Source organism: Stenella coeruleoalba (assembly GCF_951394435.1).
Source record: "Stenella coeruleoalba genome assembly, chromosome: 4".
In the NCBI taxonomy this organism is placed as follows: Eukaryota; Metazoa; Chordata; class Mammalia; order Artiodactyla; family Delphinidae; genus Stenella; species Stenella coeruleoalba.
Window position 1 is genome coordinate 103,470,593 of NC_137149.1, and position 27,390 is coordinate 103,497,982.

Sequence of the window (27,390 nt, forward strand, 5' to 3'; positions counted from 1 at the left end):
TTTTTTTGGCCTCACCACGTGGCATGCGGGATCTCATCAAACCTGCGCCCCCTGCGGTGGGAGCGCAGAGTCTTAACCGCTGGACCACCAGGGAAGTCCCGAAATGTAGACTGTTTTTTAAAAGCCATTTTACTTTCTTCTTGGAATGCTTTTCTGCATCCCACCCACTTCATGTGACTAATTCCTGCTTATCTTTCCCATTGGTGTTTATTTTATTATTATTATTTTATTTTGGCCGCACCATGTGGCATGTGGGATCTTGTCTCTATATCTGCTGAGGATACAGAGAGGTAAGTAGGACATTCCCAAATTCCTGTCTTCATGAATTAATCTAGTGAAGACAGATACTGCATAATAATAAAAGGGGCAGGCTACTGTGACAGCATATAGCTGGTGATCCTAACCTACTCACTGGATCTTGCTAATCATTCTTGAAGAAATGATGTGTAAGCTGGATTTGAAGAAAAAATGTGAGTTACTGAGGTGAGTGGATAGTTGAAAATAGAAGTCAGGAAATCACTGGGGGACCTGAGAAGGAGCAGGCTCACTGCCATGCATACTGAAGAGATGCTGAGCACTGAGAGTTTTCTTTTGAAATGTTTGAGGATTGAATTTTCCTTCAGGTTTTATCAGCCTCAACATTCCATTCTACATTCTTTCCCCAGGTATAGTAGTGGAAGATTGTCTGATTTTGCTTCAAAACCTGTTAAAAAACAACAATTCCAATCAAAATTTTTTTAAAGAAGGCTCATATATTCAGCGTATGAAACCTTGGTTTGAAGTTGGAGATGAAAATTCAGGCTGGTCCGCACAGAAAGTGACTAATCTGCACCTAATGCTACAGGTATACTGTCCTTAGACATAAATGTGATAAGAATTTTGACAGTGATACTTTCAAAGAAAAGAAAATGGCTTGTGTTTGATAAATCCAGGATGTTGAGTTGGTTTCAGATGGGCTTTAAAAAAAAGAAAACGCTATTAATATGGAGATTTGCAGTTATACGCAGAGATGGAGATCCCCCTACGCACACCCATCAGTTAGTTTCAATAATTATTAACATCTGGCAGTTTTGTTTCATCTTTTATCCCTCTCTCTGGCCCTGCAGGATTATTTTAAAGCAAATCCAAACATACAGTTTCCTGATAGGTTTTGCACTAGAAAATAACAGGTTAGCTTGTTGAGTTGAATTTTTAAAATCTACTATCTTCAATTAAGGTTCTAGTATCATAAATTTTAATACTCAGAATATTAAGTTCAAAGAAATCCATTCAGTAAACATTTACTGAGAGCCAGGCCCTGGATGCTTGGAAATGAATGGTAATGTCCCTGCCCCCAAAGATTAACAGTCTTGAGTTTTAAATCTAATACAAGTTAAATTGACAAATCACGTGTAATTTTATTTAAGCTTTATGGTGAAAGCTTGGTGATGATAGACAGTAAAAGTGAAGACAGTAGGATCCCAAATGAATTCTACATCAGAGAAAATGACGAAGTTTTTAAAATATTTTACTTACTTATCCCTTTATTGAATTCCCCTTCTCCAGACCCTTAAGCTTATACGGGTCTCCCACCTTACTGACTCTCTAGTGATTCCTGTGGGTCTTCGAGTGTCTCTGAATTGTGCCTGCATCTCTGAAGTTGTGTTCCTCAAAACTAGATGGTTAATCAGACTGGTAATTAGAATCCACATATTGTTGCATGCTCTGGGAGTTGCCTGCATAGTGTTGATTGATAATTAGGGTGACCATATGGCCCAGGTCACCAGGCCAGTGTTCATTTTGTAATTACTAATAGTGTCCTCTTTCACTTCAAAAGTGTTCCAGTTTAGATAATAAATTATATAGTTAGCCTATTTAGAATATGCCTAAAAACTGTCAGGAAGATATTTTACAGGAGAACATGGGCAGAATCTTTCTATTTACACTCCCATCTTCATTGTCTATATTTTTACTTGTCAGTATTACACATTTCAAGGCCATTAGTTTTTTATGTTTTAGAAATAGTGTCCCAGTGGTAAGCTTGATATTTTTGCTCACCATTGCTTTCTTAATAAAGGAAATTCCTCTAGAAAAGTAATTTTCAAAACGTGATTAGAGAAAATGAAGGGATCTGATGATGTACAAATTACATATATGTTTCCTGCCAGAGTGAAAATTTAAACTGCTTGAGCAGCTTACTCATGTTTTATAGCTTAGGGTACTACGTAAATAATTATTTTTGAAGGAAGTGTCACTTGTTAAAAAGTAAAAGTACTATTTTACCCCCTAAAAAAATTTAGAATATAAATATTTATATAAATATAAATAAACAGAAAAACACAGTATTCTGGTTATATAGTAAGTTAGTTCTTTCTTTAAGTATTCTTTGCTTTTAGAAAGTGAATAAACTAGATACTAATCTTAAAGAACATAAACTTCAAAATAAAGAAACTGAGTTTAATTCACTTTAATATATTCTCCCCGCAAAGACTGAGTAGTTGATGTAGTCATAGCTTCACAGGCCACAGGTTATCTTCTGCTTTTCAGCCTATTAGAGGGTTCTTTCTTGATAGCTTTATTGCTTATATTTAGGGTTGCTTGTATTTCAAGTTCTCTATTATGTACCAAATGAAAATGCATTACAATTGATGATAAACAATCCTTTTTGGATAGATATTTCCATTTAGAATTATTCATCATCACAGTTATAATTATGATGGAACTCTAGGCCACTAAAAATTGAAATTGATCCACTTAAGGGTAGTTCATTCACATTTTGCAAATTAAATTTGGGGGAAGCATCTTATTGAAAAATTTTTTAGTTGTAAAACATTTAAATTTTTTCTCGGAATGATAATTTTATGACTAATTCTACCTACAGGAATCCATTCTATGCCATTTTTGGATAGATACTGCCAGTGACTCTCAGAAAGCTTCATTACCTTATGAGAGACTCTTTTCCATTATTATTATATTTGTTGTGGTGATCTGCAATCAGTATCTTTGATGTAACTATTGTAATTGTTTTGGGGCACCACGAATCACACCCATGTAAGATAGAGAACTTAATTGATAAATGTGTGTGTTTTACTGCTCCACTGACTGACTGTTCCCCGTCTCCCTATTCCCTGAGACATAACAATATTGAAATTAGGCCAGTTAATAACTTTACAGTGGCCTCTAAGTGTTCAAGTGAAAGGCAGGGTCCCATGTCTCTCACTTTAAATCAAAAGCTGGAAATGATTAAGCTTAGTGAGGAAGGCATGTTGAAAGCCTTCATAGGCCAAAAGCTAGGCCTCTTGCACCACTTAGCCAAGTTGTGAATTGGCAGAGGAAGAGTTATTGAAGGAAATTATAAGTGCTACCCCAATGAACACATGAACGATAAGAAAGTGAAACAGCCTTATTGATGATATGGAGAAAGTTTTAGTGGCCTAGATAGATGATCTAACCAATGACAACATTCCCTTAAGCCAGAGCCTATTCCGGAGCAAGGCCTTTACAACTCTCCAATTCTGTGAAGGTTGAGAGAGGTGAGGTAACTGCAGAAGAAAAGTTTGAAGCTAGCAGAGGTTCATGAGGTTTAAGGAAAGAAGCCATCTTCATAACATAAAAGTACAAGGTGAAGCAGCAAGTGCTGGCGCAGAAGCTGCAGCAAATTATCCAGATGATTTAGCTAAGATCATTAATGATGGTGGCTACACTGAACAACAAATTTTCAACGTAGATGAAACAGCTTTCTACTGGAAGAAGATGCCACCTAGGACTTTCATAGCTAGAGAGAAGCCAGAGAGAAAACGCCTGGCTTCAAAGCTTCGAAGGACAGGCTGACTGTCTTGTTAAGGGCTAATGCAGCTGGTGTCTTTAATTTAAAGCCAGTGTTCATTTACCATTCCAAAAATCCTATGGCTCTTAAGAATTATATGCCAAATCTTTTCTGCCTGTGCTCTATTAAATGGAACAACAAAGCCTGGATGACAGCACATCTGTTTACAATATGGTTTACTGAATATTTTCAACCTACGGTTGAGACCTACTGCTCAGAGAAAAAAGATTCCTTTCAAAATATTACTGCTCATTGACAATGCACTTGGTCAACCAAGAGCTCTGATGGAAGTGTACAAGGAGATTAATGTTGTTTTCATGCCAGCTAACACAATGTCCACTCTGCAGCCCATAGACCAAGGAGTGATTTTGACTTACAAGTCTCATTATTTAAGAAATACATTTTGTTTTCTTTGTTTTTTAATATTTATTTGTTTGTTTGTTTGGCTGCACCAGGTCTTAGTTGCAGCATGCAGGATGTAGTTCCCTGACCAGGGATCGAACCTGGGCCCCCTGCATTGGGAGCGTGGGATCTTAACCACTGGACCACCAGGGAAGTCCCTAAGAAATACATTTTGTAAGGCTGTAGCTGCCGTAGATAGTGATTCCTCTGATGGATCTAGGCAACTGAAAACTTTCTGGAAAATGAAGAACATTTGTGACTCCTGGGAAGAGGTCAAAATATCAACATTAACAGGAGTTTGGAAGAAGTTGATTCCAACCATCATGGATGACCTTGAGGGATTCAAGACCTAAGTGGAAGAAGTAACCGCAGATGTGGTGGTAACAGCAAAAGAACTCGAATTAGAAGTGGAGCCTGGAGATGGGACTGAATTGCTATAATTTATGATAAAACTTGAATGGGTGAGGAGTTGCTTCTTATGGATGAGCAGAGAAAGTGGTTTCTTGAAATGGAATCTACTCTTGGTGAATATACTGTGAAGATTGTTGAAATGACAACAAAGGATATTACAAAAACTTAATTGATAAAGCAGTGACAGGGCTTGAGAGTATTGACACCAATTTTGAAAGAAGTGTGGGTAAAATGCTATCAAACAGCATTGCATGCTACAGAGAAATCGTGAAAGGAAAAGAAAGCCGATGCACTGAACTTCACTGTTGTCTTATTTTAAGAAATTGCCGCAGACACCCCAGCCTTCAGCAACCACCACCCTGATCAGTGAGCAGCCATCAACATCAAACTCCACCAGCAAAGAGATTGTGACTCGCTGAAGGCTCAGATGCTGGTCAGCATTTTTTAGCAATAAAGTATTTTTTTAATTAAGGTTTCTCCATGTTTTTTTAGACATAATGTTATTGCACACATAAGGGACTACAGTATAGTGTAAACATAACTTTTATTTGCAATTAGAAAACCAGAAAGTTTGTGTGATTTGCTTCATTGTGATATTTGCTTTATTGTGGTGGTCTGGAAGAGAACCTGCAATATCTCCAAGGTATGCCTGTATTTTTTAAAAAGCAGGAATAGAAGGGTAATAAATTTAAAACAAAAATCAACAAATAAAAACCATCGACGTCTAACTAGAAAGGTCCAAAAACAAGAGCCAATGTGTAGTCCTAAAGCCTCTCACCTGTGACATCAATTTATTAATGAAACCTCTTGGAGAATGTCTGCTAGGCCAGACGTGGAAACATTAACTATTTCAATTCTTCATAATTTACTGATTTAACTACTGACTGAGTTTTTCCACAAATTCTAGTGATTGCCGGTCACCTTTTTATTCACGAGCAGTAAAAATAGCACTTTTCATACCCATTTTATTTTTTATATTTTATCTCCCCCCACAAAAACGTCCCCTTTCTTAGTGAAGTCATTATCTATCATATGCACCAGCTATAGCAATAAAATTGTTTTAGTCTCCTCTGTTACATCATTGATTACTTCTGTACATTTAGGGTAACATTTGTATAGCACTTTGTCATTAATAAAGTATTATCATAAATATACCATTTGATCTTGATATATATATATATGTAAGATTTTGTACACACATATACATATAACTTTAGTTTTAAAATGTAAGGTATATCCAAATTTATTTTGAAGATGTAACTGTGCTGAACAGTTGTTTAAGATAACATTTTTCATGTCTCTGAAATTTCATGTTCAAGGTTAGACTAATCATAGCATCATAGAACCTTAGGGATTTAATTAGCATTAACAGTCAATGAGGCTAACGCCTTGCCTAATGCACAAATCTTCAGCCATGTCTCCAGTTGTTCATTTTACCCTCTCTTTAAATATTTCCAGTTTGGGAGGAATTTTATCACACCTCAGGCCATTCTATTTTCAAACCTGCTTTACGATTAGGTCTTTCATCCTTACTTCCATAAGAAATCTACCATCCTCTTACTTATTCATTATTCATTTTTTGAATACGGACTATGTTACAAATACTGTGCTTGTTGTTTGAGATACAAAAAATGACTGGGGCAGTTTCTACTCTCTGGGAGTTCACAATGACCCGAAGGAGATAAAATGAAGGAAATAGCATAATGTGGTATGTACTGTAACAGAACTATGGCCATGATGGCATGAAGGAAAGAGCTCCTAGATCTGGCTGAGCAGTTGAGGGAATCCTTCACATAGGTTTTCTGTTCATATAGATCAAATTTGTCTCAAGACTTTTCAGATCTTTAAAAGACAGATTTTGTGTTCTCTTTCTTTCGCAGCTTGTTCGTGTACTGGTTTCTCCCAATAACCCTCCCGGTGCTACCAGTAGCTGCCAAAAAGCTATGTTCCAGTGTGGCTTACTGCAGCAGCTTTGCACCATCCTAATGGCCACTGGCGTTCCTGCTGACATCCTGACTGAGGTAAACCAAATAAAGGCAGAGGCTGCTCTGTGGAAGCTGCAGTCAGGAAGCCTAGGAAGAATTAGATATCAGCTGAATGAAAAATAGGAATTGTTAACCATTCTTGTATGTTAAATTCCTTATTGACCCTATAAAATATTAGCATAATGATGACAGTATCAATTCCAAAAGGTGTGTTCATTCCTCAAGTTTAATAGTATATAAATAATGTTAAAGCTTAGAAGATTTCTCATTAATTTTATTGTATTCAACAGGAGTGAACAGTATGATTTATGTTTTTAATTTTGAGAAGAGTATGACTTAGTCAAGTAAGATTTGAGTCTTATTTGTAGAATAATAAATTCTTTTTCCTTGACATATGGCATTTTCTGTTTCCTGCCTATTAAGAAAAAGAAGTTAGTTTGAAGAAAAGAAAGGTTTAGTTTATTTAATTTTTTTCTCAAATTAACACATGCATATTAAAAGCACAGATAATAGTAAAAGTTTTATAGCAAAAACTGTCTTTGGACTCCCTTCTCCCTACCCTAAGCCCCACTTCCCCCCTATATAACCTTCCCACTTTACTTCCTCCTTGTCACCCCAGTAATTTGTATTTAAATCAATAATCAGGGTTTATAGTTTTATGACTATTCCAATACTGTTTCCTGCTAAGCCAAATAGAGCTCTATATCTTTTTCTTTAATAACCCTTTTTCTTTCCTGAGTTATAATAGTATTCTTTTTTCATTTTACGGATTTTCTATGTATCTATACATATTAACACTGTTATATGTGTTAATGTGTTAACACATTGTTCCGCATTCCAGACCTTCTTCCGGAAGCCCTCCATCTTCCTACTCAAATATGGGCTGCATATTCTCTATTTCTGCCACACATCTCTTATTCTGGGACTTTCATTCACCATCCTCCAACGATCCTTTTTCCTCTCTCTTAACTTGGGGATTCCTTGGTTATCTGGATTCTGTGTCTTTTTCTCCCACCCCTTTGTTCATTATCTTATTTTACTTCCTGAGAGAGGGCAAATGGCAAGATAATTTGTTTTTAGCTCTTTCATGTCATTCCTCCACCTGCGGTATGACTCTAATGTTTGGTTAGGTATGGAATTCAGAATTGGAAATCATTAACACTCAACTTTTAGAACATTATTCCAGTGTTGCTGTTAAGAAATCCGAAGCCATTTTGAATCTTTGTCCTTTTTGTGTAACCTGCTTTCTCTTTCTAGAATCTTTCTTTGTTTATGGTTTTCTGAAATTTACTGGTGATGTGCTGTACCACACACCCCACCCCCACCCCCAATAATTTTGGGGCCCTTATAAGCCAGAGACATAAGTACTTCAGTTCTCAGGATGTTTTACGTATTCCTTGACCATTTCTTTCCTCTTTTCTGTTTCTGCAACTCTATTAATAGATTGTTGGACTTTCTGGATCCAGTTTGTCTTTTTATTCTGTTTTCTTGGAGGTTTTTTTTCAACTTCATCCTTAAATTGAATTTTTAATTTGTTACGTTTTAAATTTGTTCTCTGATTTTATTTTTAAGCACCCTTTTCTTGTTTCATAGAAATGGATTCTATCTCTTAGGAGATATTAATTTTAGTTTTTTGAGATTTTAAATGCATGTGGTCACGTGTTATTTTTAGTTAGAGGCCTACGCTTAATGTTTTAAAATGTTATCTCAAGAAAGTGTTACAAGTCTATAATGCTGTCACTGATTTTTTTGGTGTCTAAGTTTTGCCATTTAAAAGCAAAAAGCAAAAGAATATAACATTTTCTTCTTTTGGAAACAGGGTTTTTCCCTTGACTGACTTTCTCTAAATTCTCTCCCCATCCCCATTCATTACAGACCATTAATACTGTATCAGAAGTTATTCGGGGCTGTCAAGTAAACCAAGACTACTTTGCTTCTGTAAATGCACCTTCAAACCCACCAAGGTAGGAAAGGGGAAATACTGAGATCCCACAGAGGAAGTGAAAACTTACTTTGGGATTTAAGGATATCTCATATACATATCTTATTCTTTTAAGAAGTTCAGTCATGTGTTTTGAAACAAATTATCTGACAAGATAAATATGTTGGTATTTAAAGAGTTTGTGGTCTTTGGAACTTACGTATTTGGGCGCAGGTATCACTTCCTAGCTATGTGCCTTAAGCAAACAGATCACTTCATTTCTCACAGCTGCAGTTATCTTTTCTGTGAAATGGAGATGAAAATAGTTACTCCCTTGTGTTCTGGCTATGGTTTTTCAGTCAGTAAAAACGACTAGTTATTGATTTGTGTACCTGGATTGCAATGTTTCTTTTTGTTCTTTTCTTTTTAAATGCAACAGACCAGCCATTGTAGTACTTCTTATGTCCATGGTTAATGAAAGGCAGCCATTTGTATTGCGCTGTGCTGTTCTCTACTGTTTCCAGTGTTTCTTATATAAAAATCAGAAAGGACAAGGAGAAATTGTGTCAACACTTCTGCCTTCCACTATTGATGGTAAATAATTTAATTCTTTTTTTTTTTTTAATATTTATTTGGTTGCATCAGGTCTTAGTTGCAGCAGGCGGGCTTCTTAGTTGCAGTATGCAGGTGGGATCTAGTTCCCTGATCAGGGATCGAACCCAGGCCCCCTGCGCTGGGAGCGCAGAGTCCTATCCACTGCGCCACCAGGGAAGTCCCGTAAATAATTTAATTCTAATTTCAGTTTTAAAGTAAGTAATTGTCTTTTAAGCTTTTAATGGTAAAATATATCATAAATGTGTAGTAGATATTTAAATGTAGAATATTAGAATGTAATAGAATATTTAAAATATTGCATTTCCTTGAATTTGTTTTAGAAAGTAGTTTTTAATTAAGGCAATAATTTCTGGAGTATTACCATCAGCAGTTTGATGCCTAAAGTATTCTAATATTTCTTTGTTCTGCAACTTTTCTTCCAAAGTACTTTTTTGTCATCTTTGCATTTGTTTTTGAAAAAACAGACTTTTGAAAGTATTACTTAATACTACTAATTAGCAAATTTTTAAGTAGCATTTCATACTATTTTTGTGTGTTTGGAAAGCAACATAATTAATTTTTACCTTATTTTCTGCCTGCCATCTTTGTAGCAACAGGTAATTCAGTCTCAGCTGGTCAGTTGTTATGCGGAGGTTTATTTTCTACTGATTCACTTTCAAACTGGTGTGCTGCTGTGGCCCTTGCTCATGCTTTGCAAGAAAATGCTACCCAGAAAGAACAATTGCTCAGGGTTCAACTTGCTACAAGTATTGGCAACCCTCCAGTTTCTTTATTGCAACAGTGCACCAACATCCTTTCACAGGTAAAGTAGCCAGCAAAACTTCTCTAAGGGGGCGGGGGGAGAAAGTTTCACTTTGATGTCAGTGATACAAGGATTTAAGGATGTCCTTAGTAGATGTAGATGAAAAAGGAGAGAGGCAAGGACGGCTCATTAGCTCATTGTCACCAGAAATGGTTTTGTGGAGAGAAAGCAATAAATATTCTTATAAGAATGGTTTTGCCAAATTGTGAATAAGGTCTGCATCATGATGGGAACACATGTTCTGGACAGAAAGGTGGTTTTTTTGGATTTGTTTTCTTTTATATCATCCACACAGTTCTTGCATGTCATTTTCTGTTTCTGCTTAATAGCTGAATTCGGGTCATTTATGAGAGGGAATAGAATAGAGTGGTTCATAGCTGTGCACCTCGCTCTTTCTCTTCCCAGAGCAATTGATCTTCCTTTCAAAAAACAAAAATAAAATACCATTCCAATGCTTATATAGTTAAACAGTAAACCCCCTTGATGTTTGTGAGCTCTCAAATCCTCAAAATGCCAAGACATACAATTTACCTAGTAAGATGTAGGTAAACAACTTAAAATGTTTACATTCCTTTAGACTCCTAAGGAAAGCAGCTAAGCTTCATTGAAATGTGGATGCTAGGGCTTTTAGGAATGTCCCTTACTATTATTAGATGATTTACCCACATGTGCCAGCCTTGCTGTTAAACAATTCAGGTTCATGCTTTAGCAAAACTGTAAAGTCATAGACATTCAGATTCACTCAAGGAGAGTAAAAATGTACATAAGCCTAAAATTGATCCATCCACTGGTATTATCCTAATCCCTTCCCCCCGATATGCGGAGTCCTTAGTTCTTAATTTTGCCACACTGGTTGAATTGTTTTATTGTGAGCTTTTAGAGAACATCAGTGCTATCCATATGAAGTTATAAATGAAACCTTGAAAATTAACTGTACTGAAATGGGAGTTGAACACTTCCTTTGTTGCTTAGAATAGGTTTACTTTGATTGAGAGCCTATTTTAACTTTATCATTTGTCTCTTAGTGATTTTTTAAAAGTACCCCAAAGCATTCATATCCTTACTTATTTAATACTTGTCATTCTCTTGTTGCTGTGTGTGGAAACAACTATTCATTTCTTTGTTTTTTCTTAATTTTTTCTTGGAGTATAGTTGATTTATAATGTTGTGTTGATTTCACATGTACAGCAAAGTGAATCAGTTATACATATATCCATTCTTTATTAGATTCTTTTCCCATGTAGGCCATTACAGAGTACTGAGTAGAGTTCCCTGTGCTATACAGTAGGTCCTTATTAGTTATCTGTTTTATATATAGTAGTGTGTAACAGCTTTTCTTGAGCCAAACAGAAATTAACTGCCCAACAGTCATCACCACATACTTCACTCTAACATTGCAATTACAATTAATGCATAATGAGAAATCCTCAAGATCGTGGTGTGCTACCAGTCTAAGTAATGACAGTGCTATAAAATTATCCATTCTCCTCTAAAATGTATATACATTGTTATATAATAAAAGATTAGAACTATCCTGTCCCAGATTATTGGCTTGGGTTTCTAGACACTGTATTTGAGGGATTTTTCTAGATTTACATTTCTCTAAAGCAGTAATATTTATGAATAATTTTTAATGTATAATTTGCAGGGTGATAAGATCGACCGACGGGTATGTATTACTTGTTTGGGCTTAGGCATTTTCCTCCTACAGCAAGCCTTTTTCTTTGTCTTGGGTTTTGCTGATTGGTTTTTTTAACTGCTTGTTTGAAGTTATATTCTACTCACACTTGTATGTGCCAGCAAGTTAATCTCTATCGTGGCTCTCCAGTTTTTCTCCGTGAGGTATCGTAGTGGTGTCATTAAGGACTATAGGAATGGGAATCTGAAGCTATACTGGTGCTTCCTCTGGGGATGCTTGCACTTTCTGGAATTCCTTGGTTTTGGGTTTTTGGTGTGATTTTTCACCCAAGCTTGCTTCTTTATTTCCAATGAAACCATTTCAAAGGTAGTCAAATTTAGGATTAAGAATTTTGTCTTTAATCAGTATATGAAAGAATGTGATGACTTTTATATTACTTAGGTTATTGAAAATATACAATAGTAAGTACAATTTTGTAATTGGAAAGAGTTTAAATCTCTTGAATTATTCTGGATGTAACCCACATGCTACACTACCATTGGGGATTAGTTTTTGATGCGTGTTGGGGGAGAGTGTGATTTGTGTTTGGTTTTGATTTGTTTTCTGGAGTATTTGGCACAAATGGCATGTACCTTAATTCCATACTTGGAATTTGTGTTTAGTCATGCAGTGTGGACAGTAATAACTGAGGTCCTATTAGGAATTGTATGAGCATGATTTAACACATGTTAATAACTCACACACAGACATATTTGGAAGCTTTAGCTGGCAGAATTTTTTTATATTAGGTAAAGTATAAGTATACATGTCACTCATTTAAAAGGGAAATTTTTGGAGGTATAATTTATATACAGTAAAATGCACAGACCTTAAGTGTTCAGTCTGATGATTTTTGGTGGTTGAATATACTTCGGTAACCACCACCCAAAACAAGATATAGAGCATAGTATTCAGAAACCCAAAAAGTTCCATCATGTCCCTTTCCTATTAATTCTCTGCCCTCAGAGGCCACCACTAAAAAGTGAATCTGAGGGCTTCCCTGGTGGCGCAGTGGTTGAGAGTCCGTCTGCCGATGCAGGGGACACGGATTTGTGCCCCGGTCCGGGAAGATCCCACATGCCACGGAGCGGCTGGGCCCGTGAGCCACGGCCGCTGAGCCTGCGCGTCCGGAGCCTGTGCTCCGCAACAGGAGAGGCCACAACAGTGAGAGGCCCGCGTACCGCAAAAAAAAAACCAAAAAAGTGAATCTGATCATAATATTCTAGAACCTCATTTTAATACTTAAACATTGGAAGTTTAAACTGTTAGCTTTTCATATTATTTAAATGAACAATGCACAAATACTAAACTTGAAATCCACAAAGTAGGAGTATGAGGGATTTTTATTTAGAAAATATAATTGGGGCAACATAGTAGCTTATGTTAAAGGTGATTCAGGATCGTTTATTTTGTCTGTGGTTCTCTTCCATCCTATAAAATCTTTGGTTTTGTCAGCGGTTCACAAACTCTAAGGGGCTGAGAAGAGATAGGTATTTTTTCTTGACTTAAACCTGTAAACAAACATGCAAACAAATGTGTTTGTGTAACACATAAACAAAATGAATAGTTTTAGCCTTTTTTTTTTGGCCACGCTGCATGGCTTGTGAGATCTTAGTTCCCCAACCAGGGATCAAACCTGCGCCCCCTGCAGTGGAAGCGTGGAGTCCTAACCACTGGACCACCAGGGAATTCCCAAGTGTGGCATTCTTTTAGCTGGTCTAGCTGTTTATATTGTAAGGAATCCATCAGAAAATGAGAGAGCACTGAAATAGAATGTTTTGATAGCTTTTATTGCTCAATTTCTAATTTTACTTGTTTGGCGGGATAGAGCAGCTTGATCAGGATTTTGTTGGATTTATATTATTATCAACATTTTATGATAGTATACTGGACAAATACTGTAACATTTTTGCACTCTCTAATAGTTTATTTTTCTTTTCATTTTGGAAAATTTCGAAAAATAGAAAGTAGAAAGAGAATAATGTCCCTCATTCTACTACCCAAAGGTAACTACTGGTAAAATTTCAGGCTTTTTTTTTCCCTATACTGTTTATTTACATAGCAGTGATCATGCATTAGATTCTATTTTGTATTCTGCATTTTTTCTTACAAGTATTTTCCGTGTTATTAAACACTAAGTCAACATCACTTTATATGGTTACACAGTATATATTTCACTAAGTAGATATACCCTAAGTTAGTTAATTGCACATTTAATTATCTCCCATTTTTCCCTGTTATAAATCATGGTTTGATGCACATCAGAATAACGTAGTCTGCACAAAAGACCATTATTACAAAGTACTCACTTTGCACGTTTACAGTATGCATGGATTTCTGTTAACGTAGCAAAGCAAGGACTTGCCTGCATTTCACTGATGTTTAAAAAAAATTATCCCAGCAATTGTATCGTTTTTTTCTTTTCCCAGTTCAAACTTCTGCCATCTATTTTAAATTGGGGGCATTAGTTCTGCTTTTAATATGCTAGTAGGTAGAGAGTTGTAGAGTCCCAGAGTTAGAAATGATGGTAATAGTTTATAACATTTGTAGAGCACTCACTGTGTACCATGCGCTGCTTCTAAGTTCTCTACATGTATTAACCCATTTATAATCCATGAGATAGGTATTAACTGTTGCCCCTGTTTAAGGATGAGGAAGAGAAGTTAAGTAAGTTGCCTGAGGTTTCATGGCTGTTGAGTTTTAGAACCAAGATATGAATCCTGGTATCCTGGCTTCAGAGCCTATCTTCTTAACCTCTTTGAGATCATTTAATCCAACCACCTCTGTGTACTAAATGAAGAAGTTGAGGCCCATGTAGCGTATTGAACTTGTCCAAGGTAAGGCAGTAGAAGATTTGGTTCTTCTAATTCCAAACCAAATGTCATTTTCACCGACACCATACTGCTACTCTCAGAATTAAAACTTTAGTCCTTTAAACTTGAAATGGATAAATACATGGTTTAGAAATCAAAATGATACACGAAGTCTTGGCACCAACCCTGTCCTAGTTCCCCGCCTCATGTTACTCTTTTCTTCTACATCTGGAAGTGTTTTTTCCGTATATGCCCTGATCTGCACCTTGATGTTTTGTTTTGTTTTGTTTTGTTTCACTTAATAGAACCTTGCACTTCTCCTTGCAAAGTAAAGTAAGATTACGGTGGGCTAGGTGCTCTCTTCCCCCACAGCCTCCCAACAGTGTGTTGTCACACTTGTACTTTTGCCAGTCTGCTGATAGGTGGAAAATGTTATCTTAGTGAGTTTTAATTTATATTTTTCTTACTAAAGGGCTGAATAGTTTCCTATATATTTATGCATCATTTGAAGGTTTTTTCATTAAACTCTTTTATCATCTGCCCATTTTTCTGTCGGGTTGTTAATCATTTCTTCTTTATAGGAACTCATATTAAGGAACTTAACCCTTGTCTGTGATAAGTTACAAATATATTTTTCCTGATAGGATCTTGGTGTTTTGCTTTGGATTTTTTTTTTTTTTTGATATCAGACTTTTATCGCTTCTACATTTTAAGTCATATGTAGGCTTTCGCCACTTCAAGATGTTAAGGAATTTGCCAGTATTTCCATCTCATACTTTCTGGTTTCATTTTTGCACTTAAATCTTTGTTCTCTTTTTCTCTGAATTGTGTGAGATATGGATCCTCTGCTCTTTTGAACTGCTCTCTAGTTTTGCCAACATCTTTGAAGTCTGTCTGTAACCACTGATAGTTATATTCTGTCTTTTTCACATACTAAATTTCCATTTGTAGCTGGATCATTTCTGGACTTTCCATTCTGCTCTTTGATTTGTCTGTTCATGAGGTAGTATCACCTCATTGCTCTCTTTCATTTTTTTACAGTTTCTCTAGTTATTCTAGCTTGTTTATTTTTCCATTTGAACTTGAAAAGCAGGTGGTTTCGTTCCAGAAAAAAAAAAAAAGAAAGCCTGTTGAGATTTTTATTTGGATCACATTAATTTTACAAATTAATGTAGAGTCAGTATCTTCATGATCTTGAGTCGTTCTCTCTAAGAACATGTGTCTTTCTGTTGATTTGTGTCTGCTTTTGTGCTCTTAGAAATGTTTTTAAACTTTCCTCATTTAGGTTTTATAGAGTTTTGATTAGGCTCATTCCTGAGTACTTTATCTTCTTTTGTTGCTGTAGTCAACAGCAACAATGGGTGTAGTCAACAGCAACAATGGGTGTTCCATTCTATCTTCTGCCTGGTTCTAACTAGTTATGTTTGACTGTGTTCTTAAGCTTCAGTTAGACCCCAAATGACCTACTTTTCAAAATTGAATCTCATTCCATTTTTGTTTACTCAGACATCAGCCAGTGATTTGATAGAATGCCCTTGTATATACAATGTCGGTATATTTGGTACCTGCAAATGGTATTCCAGTAATAAACTTTTTATGTATAACCAGGGGAAATCAACAAAACATTCACATTTATAACTTGAGTAATTAGTTGTAAATTCTCTGTGGCACATAGTCAGTTGAGAATATATTTTTAAACTTCAGTGTACTTGGGTAACATGAAAATTTATTGTGGACTACTGTAATGACATAAAGGCAAGGAAAAAGTAAACATAATGCCTTATGTAAAAATTAAATTCATGCTGATTAATGCTTACTTGGCAAATCATTTGAAGAGGTCTAATTTGAATTTGTTTAATTAAATATTAAGTATACTTGAAAAAAGATTATGGAAAGTTCAGGATACTGACATCACGGTTCATGAAATTAGAACTGTCTGGCTGAGTGATAGGAATTTTTCAAAACACAGTAATGATTACTTTAAATCCATTCCTTGTCTAGATTTTTGAATAATTGCATTTTGGATATTTTCTGAAATTACTCCCAGAGCCATGCATTACTGTGCTAATTTCCATTATTTTGTTTCACGCAAAAATACAGGTTATGTAATATAATGTGGGCAATGGCAATATTAATGAGCTAAGAGAATATCTCATAAGGGATACAAATGTGTTGTTAAAATTCAGGAAACTAATGTTGATGGACGTGCTAGTTTTCAGTATTGTTTAACATACTTGGCAGCAGTACAGTTAGTGGTTTGAGGCACTTAGCTAATTTATTTATTTTATTTTTTTTTTTTTTTTACTTAGCTAATTTAAATAAATCTTTTTCTCCTTCATTAAGTTTGTGATTTCTCATTATTTGGCATTTCTCAGGGGGTTTGTAACATGGTTTATTTATTTTCTTGTTAGAGAAATATATTCGTTAATGAAATTTGACTAAATAATTCAGGAGATTATTTCTTTGTATTTTTCTTGATGTTTTTTGAAGGAGGTAGAATTTGTCCTTTTATGAGAAAATTGTTCTTAAAATTCCTATTGAAACATCATAAATTTGCCAGCAAATTTATGTTTTTGTAAAGTGTTTTAGGACTGATGAAATTTTTTAAGCATCCACATCATATGTGTCTTCCTTAGCATATCAGATTTTCCATTAATAGTATTTTAGATAACCTGGCATATGCTTATAAGCGTGGATCAAGTCTAATTTCTGCTCTCGGTTTATTTTGGGAAGTGCAGCCCAGAGAGTATACAGGAATGCATTCTCTTGTTCAATTTTTAAAATCCGGATACCTGACACATCTTTTATAAGATGTTAAATATCTTTTTATGCAGATGGGGAGGGATCTTAGGGCAACTTTACGTTTGAAAAAAATAAAACAAGATTTCTGCCACCTTGTTTATTACAGGGAAGCAAAATACAGACAAGAGTTGGGTTACTAATGTTGCTTTGTACCTGGCTTAGCAACTGCCCCATTGCAGTAACACATTTTCTTCACAATTCAGCCAATGTTCCCTTTGTATCCTTTATGTTTTAGTAAGATGCATGTAAGTATTTACCTTTTTTATCTTTTCTATTTCTTCTTCTCAACTAGAGTTAGCTCCATGCCCCAAATATTTGAATCCTCTTTATCTATGTAACAACTTTTTAAACTGTTAAGGTGACAACGATGCTTACTTAAGCTGTGTGGGTGTGGGTGGGTGGGTGGGTGGGTGTACGTGTACCATTGTTTTATGTTTGCTCGGACTGTGTATAGAATTTTTTGTAGAAACTCTTACATGAAATACATGTCAAATTCAAATTGTAAAACAAAGTACTCTGGTTATTATGAACCATTAGTTTTCTTAACAAAGTTTTCAGCTTACAGGACAAATTGCAGAAAATCTTGGAGAGGAAGAACAGTTGGTCCAAGGCTTATGTGCTCTTCTGTTGGGCATTTCGATTTACTTCAATGATAACTCACTTGAGAGCTATATGAAGTAAGTAAGGGGAAAATGCCAGGGGAAAATGACTTGCTGATGTCATCAAGAGATAATGAAAAATTTTTTCTGCCAAAGTATAATGTAGACCAAGCTTTTATGTTTTGTTATGCCTTTTTTTTTAAGCATCTCAATATGCTTATCTCTGTAGAGAGAAACTAAAACAACTGATAGAGAAGAGGATTGGCAAAGAGAATTTCATAGAGAAACTAGGATTTATTAGCAAACATGAGTTGTATTCCAGAGCATCTCAGAAACCCCAGCCAAACTTCCCCAGTCCAGAATACATGATATTTGATCATGAGTTTACAAAGCTGGTAAAAGAACTTGAAGGTAAGACAACAAAGTTTATCTTGATGTTCATTAGAAAGTAGTACCTAGGATTGTATTGCATATGTATATTCTGGATACATGCAGATTATATGATAAGCCTAAAAGTATTTTTTTTCCTAGCTCTTGATCTGTGGCCCACTTAAGGACTTTTGGCATTCAGTAAGATTGGAAAGATGATTTCTTATCTCTCATGCAATTAGGCCATATGTTTTTACTGACTACATCTTAATAATAAAACAGTATTTTAAATAAGTCTTCTTTTACAGGTGTGATAACTAAGGCTATTTATAAGTCCAGTGAAGAAGATAAACAAGAAGAAGAGGTGAAGAAAACACTAGAGCAGCATGACAGTATTGTGACTCACTACAAAAATATGATTCGAGAGCAAGTACGTACTGATAAATTGTATCCAACCTCTGTTATACTAAAAGTATAGATACTTCTCTACTTTAGGGAGGAATTTCTCTCGGCATTTCCAAATGCAAGAGGATACACAAAGTAAAACTCATCGTTTTCCTAAATAATTCAAAAGCATCTGAGTATTCAACACACTGAGAGCTTAGTATGTGCTAAGCAAGTCTAGTGGTAAAGATAATCGAAGGTATGCGGCAGCATTGAGAGGCACCTAACTTAGCTAGGTAGGAGCAGGTGCTTGGAGAAGACAGAGAAGCTGAGTCCTAAAAGGATGACAATGAGTAAGCTAGGCAAGCAGAGAGGGGGACGGGAGGTGTTACTGGCATGGACACAGAACACTCGTTGGCTGTATGAAGGAGAATTTGAGAGGCAAGGCTAGAGAGAGGGAGCCCAAGGAGGGTGGTGATGGTAGGTGGCAATTGGGAAACTGACGGTTGACGAGGATGATAGCGGCTGCTGTTTTGTGTACTGTGTTCTAGGTGCTCACCGAATACAGTTAAACACCATCTCATTTACTTTTCACAATATCCCTTCAAAGTAGCTGACATCTGCAGTTCAGAATAAATGAGGAATCTAAGACTTAGAGAATTTAAACTTGTCCAAGGTCACTCAGTGCTTGGTGGAACAGAATTCAAATACATGTGTGTTACTGGGACTCCAAAGCTCACACTGTGTGGTATAGAGGGGACGGTCCTGAGAAATGTGGAAACCAAAGAAGATAAAACTGACAGGACTTGGTAGTGATTGGGCCTGGGGACGAGGGAGTAGAAAGGGTCAGATACGATCCTTAGATCTCTGTCTTGTGCACCCGAATAGATGATATTAAATTAGATAGAACAAGAGGGAGCTGAATTACTAGAGTGCGTCATGATGAGTTAAGTTGAAACTACATTTTCAAAATCATCAGCTGACATTTTCTTTGCAGGATACCGATGAACCCCACACTTGGGTAGTGTTGAGCACCTTACACCTTCCATTACATTCCTTCAGGATGGTTCTTGGTTTTCTTTTCTCATTTAATTCCTCACTCTGGTACATATACCTTTATTGGAATGGAATCCTAGAAAGTGCTGCAGTGTTATGGTGTTAAAATTCCAGAGTCATGGAAACAATATACGGGGGCGTCTCATGTGGGGCAGGCTGCTGCCCCTTCCCTGCACTGCCTTCCACCCCCTGCTGATTGTGACAGCTTGAGGCAGGTGTGGCTCCTAAGAGCTTTTGTGTAGAGCCCTCTGAATGAGAGCTGCCGATGTATTCTTCTCTTCCCCGCAATCTGTATTGTTGAGAATGAAATTCTCAGAAAGAATAAAAATATACTAGTGGTGTATTTAGCGTTCAGTCTGAGCTTTTCAGTTTATAAGCAGATTAGTAAATTAGAATCATCTTTGAATGATCCAAATTTGAATCATTACACTACCCATGGTTATTAGGATTTTTCATCTGTCTTAGTACAAATTTGGAGTCATTTCCAGATGGTAAAATGTAATTTTTAGAGCAATGGGAAATAAATACTTGGAATGTGATATTATAGCTTGCTTGCACTTGGAGCTGATAAATATGGTTGATTTGGAAGAAGAAAAGAGTGATTTGACACAATTACTATAATCACTTTTCTTTAGAAATGTTAATTTTAAATATTCTCATCACTTAGAATGCCATTTGACAATTAGGCAACAAGCATCAAGAGCTGTAAAATGTTTGTATAAACTTTGAATTACATTTGATAATGCATCCTAAGGAAATTCTCCAAAATTCAGGAGAACAGTTATTTGGACTAAAATATTTATTGTAATGATATTATCATTTAGAAAAATGGAGAGCAACCTCAGTGTTGCTTTTGAGTATAAATTACATTGCATCTACTGATTAATATTGGGAAATTTTGATTGAGTAGTAAGCAAATTAAAGGTTACAAAATGTAGGTGGACGGATTATGACAAGTTTAAAAAACCTGGGTTGGAAAGAATTAGAAGAAAATGAAGACAGATCAAATTCTAACTAGTTACTACACTCGGGTGATAAGAGATGAAACCTGTTTTTTTCAGAATTCTAAGTGTTCTGTTATATGATTGTCTTTTAATGTTAAAAGTAACAGAGGTACATACATATATATACATATACTAAGCTTCTTAAATAATTTGGTATAAATATCTTAAGTAGTTTGATGGACCATAAAATGAAGTTTTTAAAATTGACCTCCCCCCACCCCCAAACCAAAATTACGGTGAGATTGCAGACTGCGCCATATGATGGGGCCTTGAAATCTTACAGTTCTGCTGCATGTTAATTGGCCTTGGTGCATACATTAATGTGTTATTGCTTAATTATAGAATGCTTTTGGAAATATTGAGTAGTTTAACATCCTCACCCAAAATAATCTCTAATTTTTAATTTGTTCATCCTCTTAATGCTAACTAGTCTGAATTTAAAACACTTCAATTATGTTTTGGTTCACAGGATCTGCAACTTGAGGAATTGAAGCAGCAGATTTCTACGTTAAAATGTCAAAACGAACAGCTCCAGACAGCAGTCACACAGCAAGTATCTCAGATTCAGCAACACAAGGATCAGTATAATCTTCTTAAAGTACAGCTAGGTAAGTGTAGCTAGCCATTCCTGTTGTAGTGTCCCCAGGAGCTGGACAAAGTCAGACAGGTTATTCTTGTGGACTAGTCGTTCTGTAACCTTAAATTAATCACTGTGACAAACATTTAAGTCAGAGTTTGAAGTCCAGGCTCTCTGCTCAGTGTTTGATTATCTGATCCATTGATTCTCAACCTTAGCTGCCTATACATTAAGATCCCCTGATATTTTTATTTTTTTAACACCAATACTGAAACCCCACTGAGGTTTCTAATTTAATTAGTTGGGGGGTGGGTCCAGGCATCAGTGATTATTAATTACAAGCTCCCCAGGTGATTCTAATGTCTAGCCAGTTGAGCCAGCCAGTTGACTGGTCTAACCTTTTCGTTTTCTTATCTGCAAAACGGAGCTGATAGTAGCACCTGTGTCATCTGAGAATTAAATGAAATAATATATATAAAATTCTAGTTCAGTGCCTGGCACATGCTAGGAGCTCAGATGCTTGTAAATAGTCTCATTCTACACAGCTTGTGGGTGGAATGCTAGCTACTTAGAAATATAATTAATTTTATTTATATGAAGGTGACCAAAATTTTCAGAAGAAAATATCTTTTACTTCCTCTATTTAATGACAATAATTTGTCAGTTCTTTTAGTCCATATAGAAAGCTATTCCTTTGTGAAGTTTTTTTAGAAATATTTATTTATTTATTTGGCCACACCGGGTCTTAGTTGCTGCGTGTGAGATCTTTAGCTGCAGCATGCGAACTCTTAGTTGTGACATGTGGGATCTAGTTCCCTGACCAGGGGTCGAACCTGGGCCCCCTGCATTGGGAGCGCAGGGTATTAGCCCCTGGACCACCAGGGAAGTGTGCTGTGAAGATTTTTAAAAGGATTTTATTTTCTCTTACATTAATTGACAGAATTGGAATTTCAAATACTGTAATTCTTTTTTTTTTAAATCTTTATTGGAGTATAATTGCTTTACAATGGTGTGTTAGTTTCTGCTTTATAACAAAGTGAATCAGTTATACATATACATATGTCCCCATATCTCTTCCCTCTTGCGTCTCCCTCCCACCCTCCCTATCCCACCCCTCTAGGGGGTCACAAAGCACCGAGCTGATCTCCCTGTGCTATGCGGCTGCTTCCCACTAGCTATCTATTTTACGTTTGGTAGTGTATATATGTCCATGCCACTTTGTCCCAGCTTACCCTTCCCCCTCCCCGTCTCCTGAAGTCCATTCTCTAGTTAGGTCTGTGTCTTTATTCCCATCTTGCCCCTAGGTTCTTCATGACCTGTTTTTTTTTTTTTTTTTTTTTGATTCCATATCATATGGTATTTGTTTTTCTCTTTCTGACTTACTTCACTCTGTATGACAGACTCTAGGTCCATCCACCTCACTACAAATAACTCAATTTCATTTCTTTTTATGGCTGAGTAATATTCCATTGTATATATGTGCCACATCTTCTTCATCCATTCATCTGTTGATGGACACTTAGGTTGCTTCCATGTCCTGGCTATTGTAAATAGAGCTGCAATGAACATTTTGGTACATGACTCCTTTTGAATTATGGTTTTCTCAGGGTATATGCCCAGTAGTGGGATTGCTGGGTCGTATGGTAGTTCTATTTTTAGTTTTTTAAGGAACCTCCATACTGTTCTCCATAGTAGCTGTACCAATTTACATTCCCACCAACAGTGCAAGAGGTAAACTACTGTAATTCTTAATCTTAGATCACTAAACCATGCAGTTTAGTCTTAAGACTATGCTTTTTTTCTTCCCAGAAACCCTGAAAATATCATTATTTTTATCAATACACTGTTTTTCAGAACTTCCCTGGCAGTCCAGTGGTTAAGACTCCATGCTCCCAACGTAGGGGGCATTGGGATCCCTGGTCAGGGGACTAAAATCCTACATGCCGCACCTACGGCGTGGCTGGAAAAAAACAAAAACAAAACAAAAAAACACTATTTTGCAAAGATGAAATGTGCTTGCAAAAACCCTGCCAAAGTAATTATTAAGGAAAGTATGTATTTATTTTATACTTGAATCATCAATTCAAAAAATGAAAAGTTTCGTGCTGGCTTTTCAAATTTTATGCCTGTCTAATAGGAAAAGACAATCAGCATCAAGGTTCTTACAGTGATGGGGCTCAGATGAATGGTATTCAGCCAGAAGAAATTGGTAGGTTGCGAGAAGAGATAGAGGAATTAAAAAGTAATCAGGAACTTTTACAAAGCCAACTGGCTGAAAAGGACGCTTTCATTGAAAATTTGGTAAGTGAATGTTGACAGTTTTTAAACAAGAAGTCAAGAATGATTCTCATTATCCAGCTTGTTTATTTTTCTCCATCCCTTAAGCTACAGTATCATATTAAGGTTTTAGAATATGAGCTCTGGTGTCAGACTGTCTAAAGCTTCAGTGCTTCCTAGCTAACTGAATTTAAGCAACTTAGTTAACCTCTTTAAACTTGTTTCCTGAGCTATAAAATGGTGGTGGTGATATCTGTCTCATTGCTGTGAGAATTAAATGAGATACACTGTTAAAAGCTCTTTTATTGATTTTTTTTTTAAAGATAGATTTTATTCATTTCTTTAAAATTTTTTATTTTTTTTTACTTTCGGCTGCATTGGGTCTTTGTTGCTGTGTGCGGGCTCTCTCTGGTTGCAGTGAGCAGGGGCTAGTCTTCGTTGCATTGCGGTGGCTTCTCTTGTCACGGAGCACGGGCTCTAGGCGCACGGGCTCAGTAGTTGTGGTTCGTGGACTTTAGAATGCAGGATCAGTAGCTGTGGCGCACAGACTGATGTGCTCCGCGGCATGTGGGATCTTCCCGGACCAGGGCTCGAACCCATGTCCCCTGCGTTGGCAGGCAGATTCTTAACCATTGTGCTGCCAGAGAAGCCCTGTATGAGGTTCTTTTAATACATGGAAATCACTCAATAAATACCTGCTTTTATGCTCTTTCTTCATATGACCTCAGTTAAGTGCCTAGATTTAATAAATTACTTGGCATGAGTATAAATTTATTAGCTATGGAAAATTTGTAGACAGTATGTGCTATGTTGAAATGTTATTTTGAGTATAAAATTTTACATGTCAGTGTGAAATTTTTTGGTAAACGTATACCAGACATAGCTTATATATGTACAGTTTGGGGTTTTTTTCTGTCTCTTTAAACTGAATTTATTTCATAGTTTATTTCTATGCTCTTTGTAGAAATCGTCCCAACCATCACCTGGCACAAATGAACAGTCTTCAGCGACAGCTTCAGCAAGAGATTCTGAACAAATTGAAGAATTAAAACAGGTCATTTTTCAGCTTGATCCAAGCTCTGTTTTGTCTTGTTTTAATTATAATAGCATAACAGCACTGCAGTTCCATTAATCTAGAACTGCTTTGTCAGGTGTAAGCAAAATTTGATAGTGAAGACAGCCATTTGAAAATCCAGAAGCTGTTTTAATTATACAGTAATGGTATTTTGCTTTATATTGTGTTTTTATTTTTCAGTGATGTTCTTTTTAACAGATCTCAGCATCTTACCCAGATTATTTGTAGATTATCAGTAAACTAACGGTTAAGGAAACCTTAAATATATTTATAAGCCACAAATATGAAGATATAAAGTCTTATGCCTAATTTTCATGATAACTGGTTGGTTAAATGTATTGGGCATTTAAGTCATTCTATCCAGAAAAATGTTGGTTTTTAAAATTGGAAAAGGGAAAAACAGGAAGTAAACTTGTATATATCTCAATTAGATGACTCTAGCTAAAAAGCAAAATATACTTTTTCTGCTGTAGTAATTTATATTGTTTAGAAAAGCAAATAAGCCTTTTCCTTCTTCCATCCTCCCCTCCTTCCTTCCTTTCTTGAAGAAGGAATATATGTTTCTTTAAAAGAAAATAAAAAGTGTTACTAAAGAAAGAAGTGAACAGCCTGGCCAAGCTAGGACTAACTTCCTTCTCCCTCCAGTAGCCAGCTGGTCCTTACCCACTGACATGTCTGATATGATGGGAATGATCGGAAAGAGAGAAACAAAATGTCTTATTTTGATAGTGTCTTTGTACCCCAGAGTAGATTCTACAATCTACTTAAATTATGTTTTTTAAAAATAATAATAATAATTTGTCATTAACGATTTACAAGTCTCTAATATGTGTCCATAATGTTTTGTTCTTGTGAGGAAGAGCAATATCTATTTTGATTTTATTAATTCTAGAACTATATTAAAATTAAAGGGAATTAAGTTATTAATATATACCCTTAGTTTGTAAATCCCAAGTAAATATTTTTACTTTTTGTGTTTCCCAAAGATATATTTTAAATATTATTTATTTATTTATTTATTTGGTTGTGCCAGGTCTTAGTTGTGGCATTCAGGCTCCTTAGTGGTGGCACGTGGGCTCCTTAGTTACGGCATGCATGTGGGATCTAGTTCCCTGACCAGGGATCAGACCCGGGCCCCCTGCATTGGGATCGCAGAGTCTTACCCACTGCACCAGCAGGGAAGTGCCCCAAAGATATATTTTAAATGACAGTTTTGTTTTTTATAATATGTAGTAAAATATGGTATAAAAAGAAAACCAAAAAGGTTCATAATTTCCATGTTTACATGACTCATTTTGATAACTGAAAAAAAGCAATCCAAGAAAAGGCGTGTATGTACATGATAGAAAGTTTTAAGAGAATAAAAATGCTTTCTACATGACAGCATCCCACTACTTACCACAATATCTCCAGACACTGCCAGATATCGTGGGGGAAGATAGCCCCTAGTGGAGAACCACTGTTACAATTGTTTTATTTTCCTGTACTTTTTCTGGGGGTGGGGGAGAGAGCAAGAAGTTTGGAAATTTCAACATCTGTAATATATAAACTTTCAATTAATTCTGCCACTTTCACTAGAGTACTTTTTTATTTTTTTGGCTGCACTGTGTGGCATGCAGGATCTTAGTTCCCCAACCAGGGCTCGAACCTGTGCCCCCTGTATTGGGAGCATGGAGTCTTAACCACTGGACCGCTAGGGAAGTCTAATGCTTTCATCTATGTTTGGTGGCCCCCAAGTCAAAAACCATCCTATTTTGCCCTTTTCAAATAATATACCTTTAGTCTTCCACCAGGAGAAAAGGAAAAGTTACCTGATGCATGAGAGTAGGACAGGGATTTGGTGGTCTGTTCCTAAGCTGGCTTTCAACCAACCCTGCTGTTTTTGACTCCATTTTTACTCACACTTTCCAAAACATCCCAGGCCCTTTGGTAGTTATGCATTGTAAGTCAGGTAGCAGCATGGCTTTCTAAAAGGTCAGCCTACATTTCAGCTGTCTCACGTGTGCTGAGTCAGTTACCACTGTCGTTTGCTTTCTGAAATTCCTCAATTTATTGCTCTTTCCTTTTACTCTCTGTCCTTGTGGGTTTCTCCCTCCTGCCCACCCTTCCACCGTCCCTCTCTCCCTACCTCCTTCCCACCTTCCTTTCTCGTCCCTTCCTCCCTCCCTTTATAATTTTTTACATTGGATCTCACAAGGAAGCAGAGGTGAACATGTTTAATCTACACGTTTAATTCTCCATCTTGAACCCACCAAGTTCAAGAATAGTTCTTCCACTTAAATTTTAAAACTTGGAAGTTGTGATTTGAGAGAGAAGGGCCAAGAAAGGAAATAATTTTTTATTTCTTCCTGTAAATAGACATTTCCTTGATGAAATTAATGCTATTTAATGTTACAGCTTAACTATTTTTGTCTCTTAGGAACTGGCAACATTAAAGTCTCAGTTAAACTCACAGTCTTCTGAGATCACCAAACTACAGACAGAAAAGCAGGAGCTGTTACAGAAAACAGAAGCATTTGTAAGTTAATTATTTTTTTGTTCTCAAAGGTAGTAAACACAAGGTTGGAAGGTTATTTATCAGCCACTGTGGAAAAGAAGCAAATTTGTCAGATAGCACCTTCCATTCAGGTTATCCGTTAGCCAGAGTTCCAGTCACATAGGCTTCTTGGCCATGAGGACAGCCATATTATAGTCAGACTCACCAGGTCAGTTTAATCAGTTATTCACGGTTCATTTTGTTGGTATTTTATATTTCATCCCATCTTTGTCTCCTTCATTCTAACCTGGCAGGTTTTCTGCTGGTATAAAATTGTCA

General features: G+C 36.2%; 1 protein-coding gene across 2 annotated transcripts in view; it reads left to right on the forward strand.

Annotated features, from left to right (window-relative positions):
• USO1 (USO1 vesicle transport factor) overlaps window positions 1-27,390 on the forward strand; it is a 91,812-nt gene that overhangs the window by 59,905 nt on the left and 4,517 nt on the right. For both annotated transcript variants that reach the window (XM_079919173.1, XM_079919174.1), the window contains 13 exons: window positions 666-844; window positions 6,499-6,639; window positions 8,479-8,567; window positions 8,964-9,118; window positions 9,730-9,941; window positions 17,341-17,451; window positions 17,793-17,911; window positions 18,063-18,244; window positions 18,511-18,632; window positions 21,116-21,254; window positions 23,361-23,524; window positions 24,465-24,554; window positions 26,995-27,093. In XM_079919173.1, coding sequence (XP_079775299.1) covers window positions 666-844; window positions 6,499-6,639; window positions 8,479-8,567; window positions 8,964-9,118; window positions 9,730-9,941; window positions 17,341-17,451; window positions 17,793-17,911; window positions 18,063-18,244; window positions 18,511-18,632; window positions 21,116-21,254; window positions 23,361-23,524; window positions 24,465-24,554; window positions 26,995-27,093 — 1,802 coding nt within the window. The remainder of the gene's footprint in view (window positions 1-665; window positions 845-6,498; window positions 6,640-8,478; window positions 8,568-8,963; window positions 9,119-9,729; window positions 9,942-17,340; window positions 17,452-17,792; window positions 17,912-18,062; window positions 18,245-18,510; window positions 18,633-21,115; window positions 21,255-23,360; window positions 23,525-24,464; window positions 24,555-26,994; window positions 27,094-27,390) is intronic.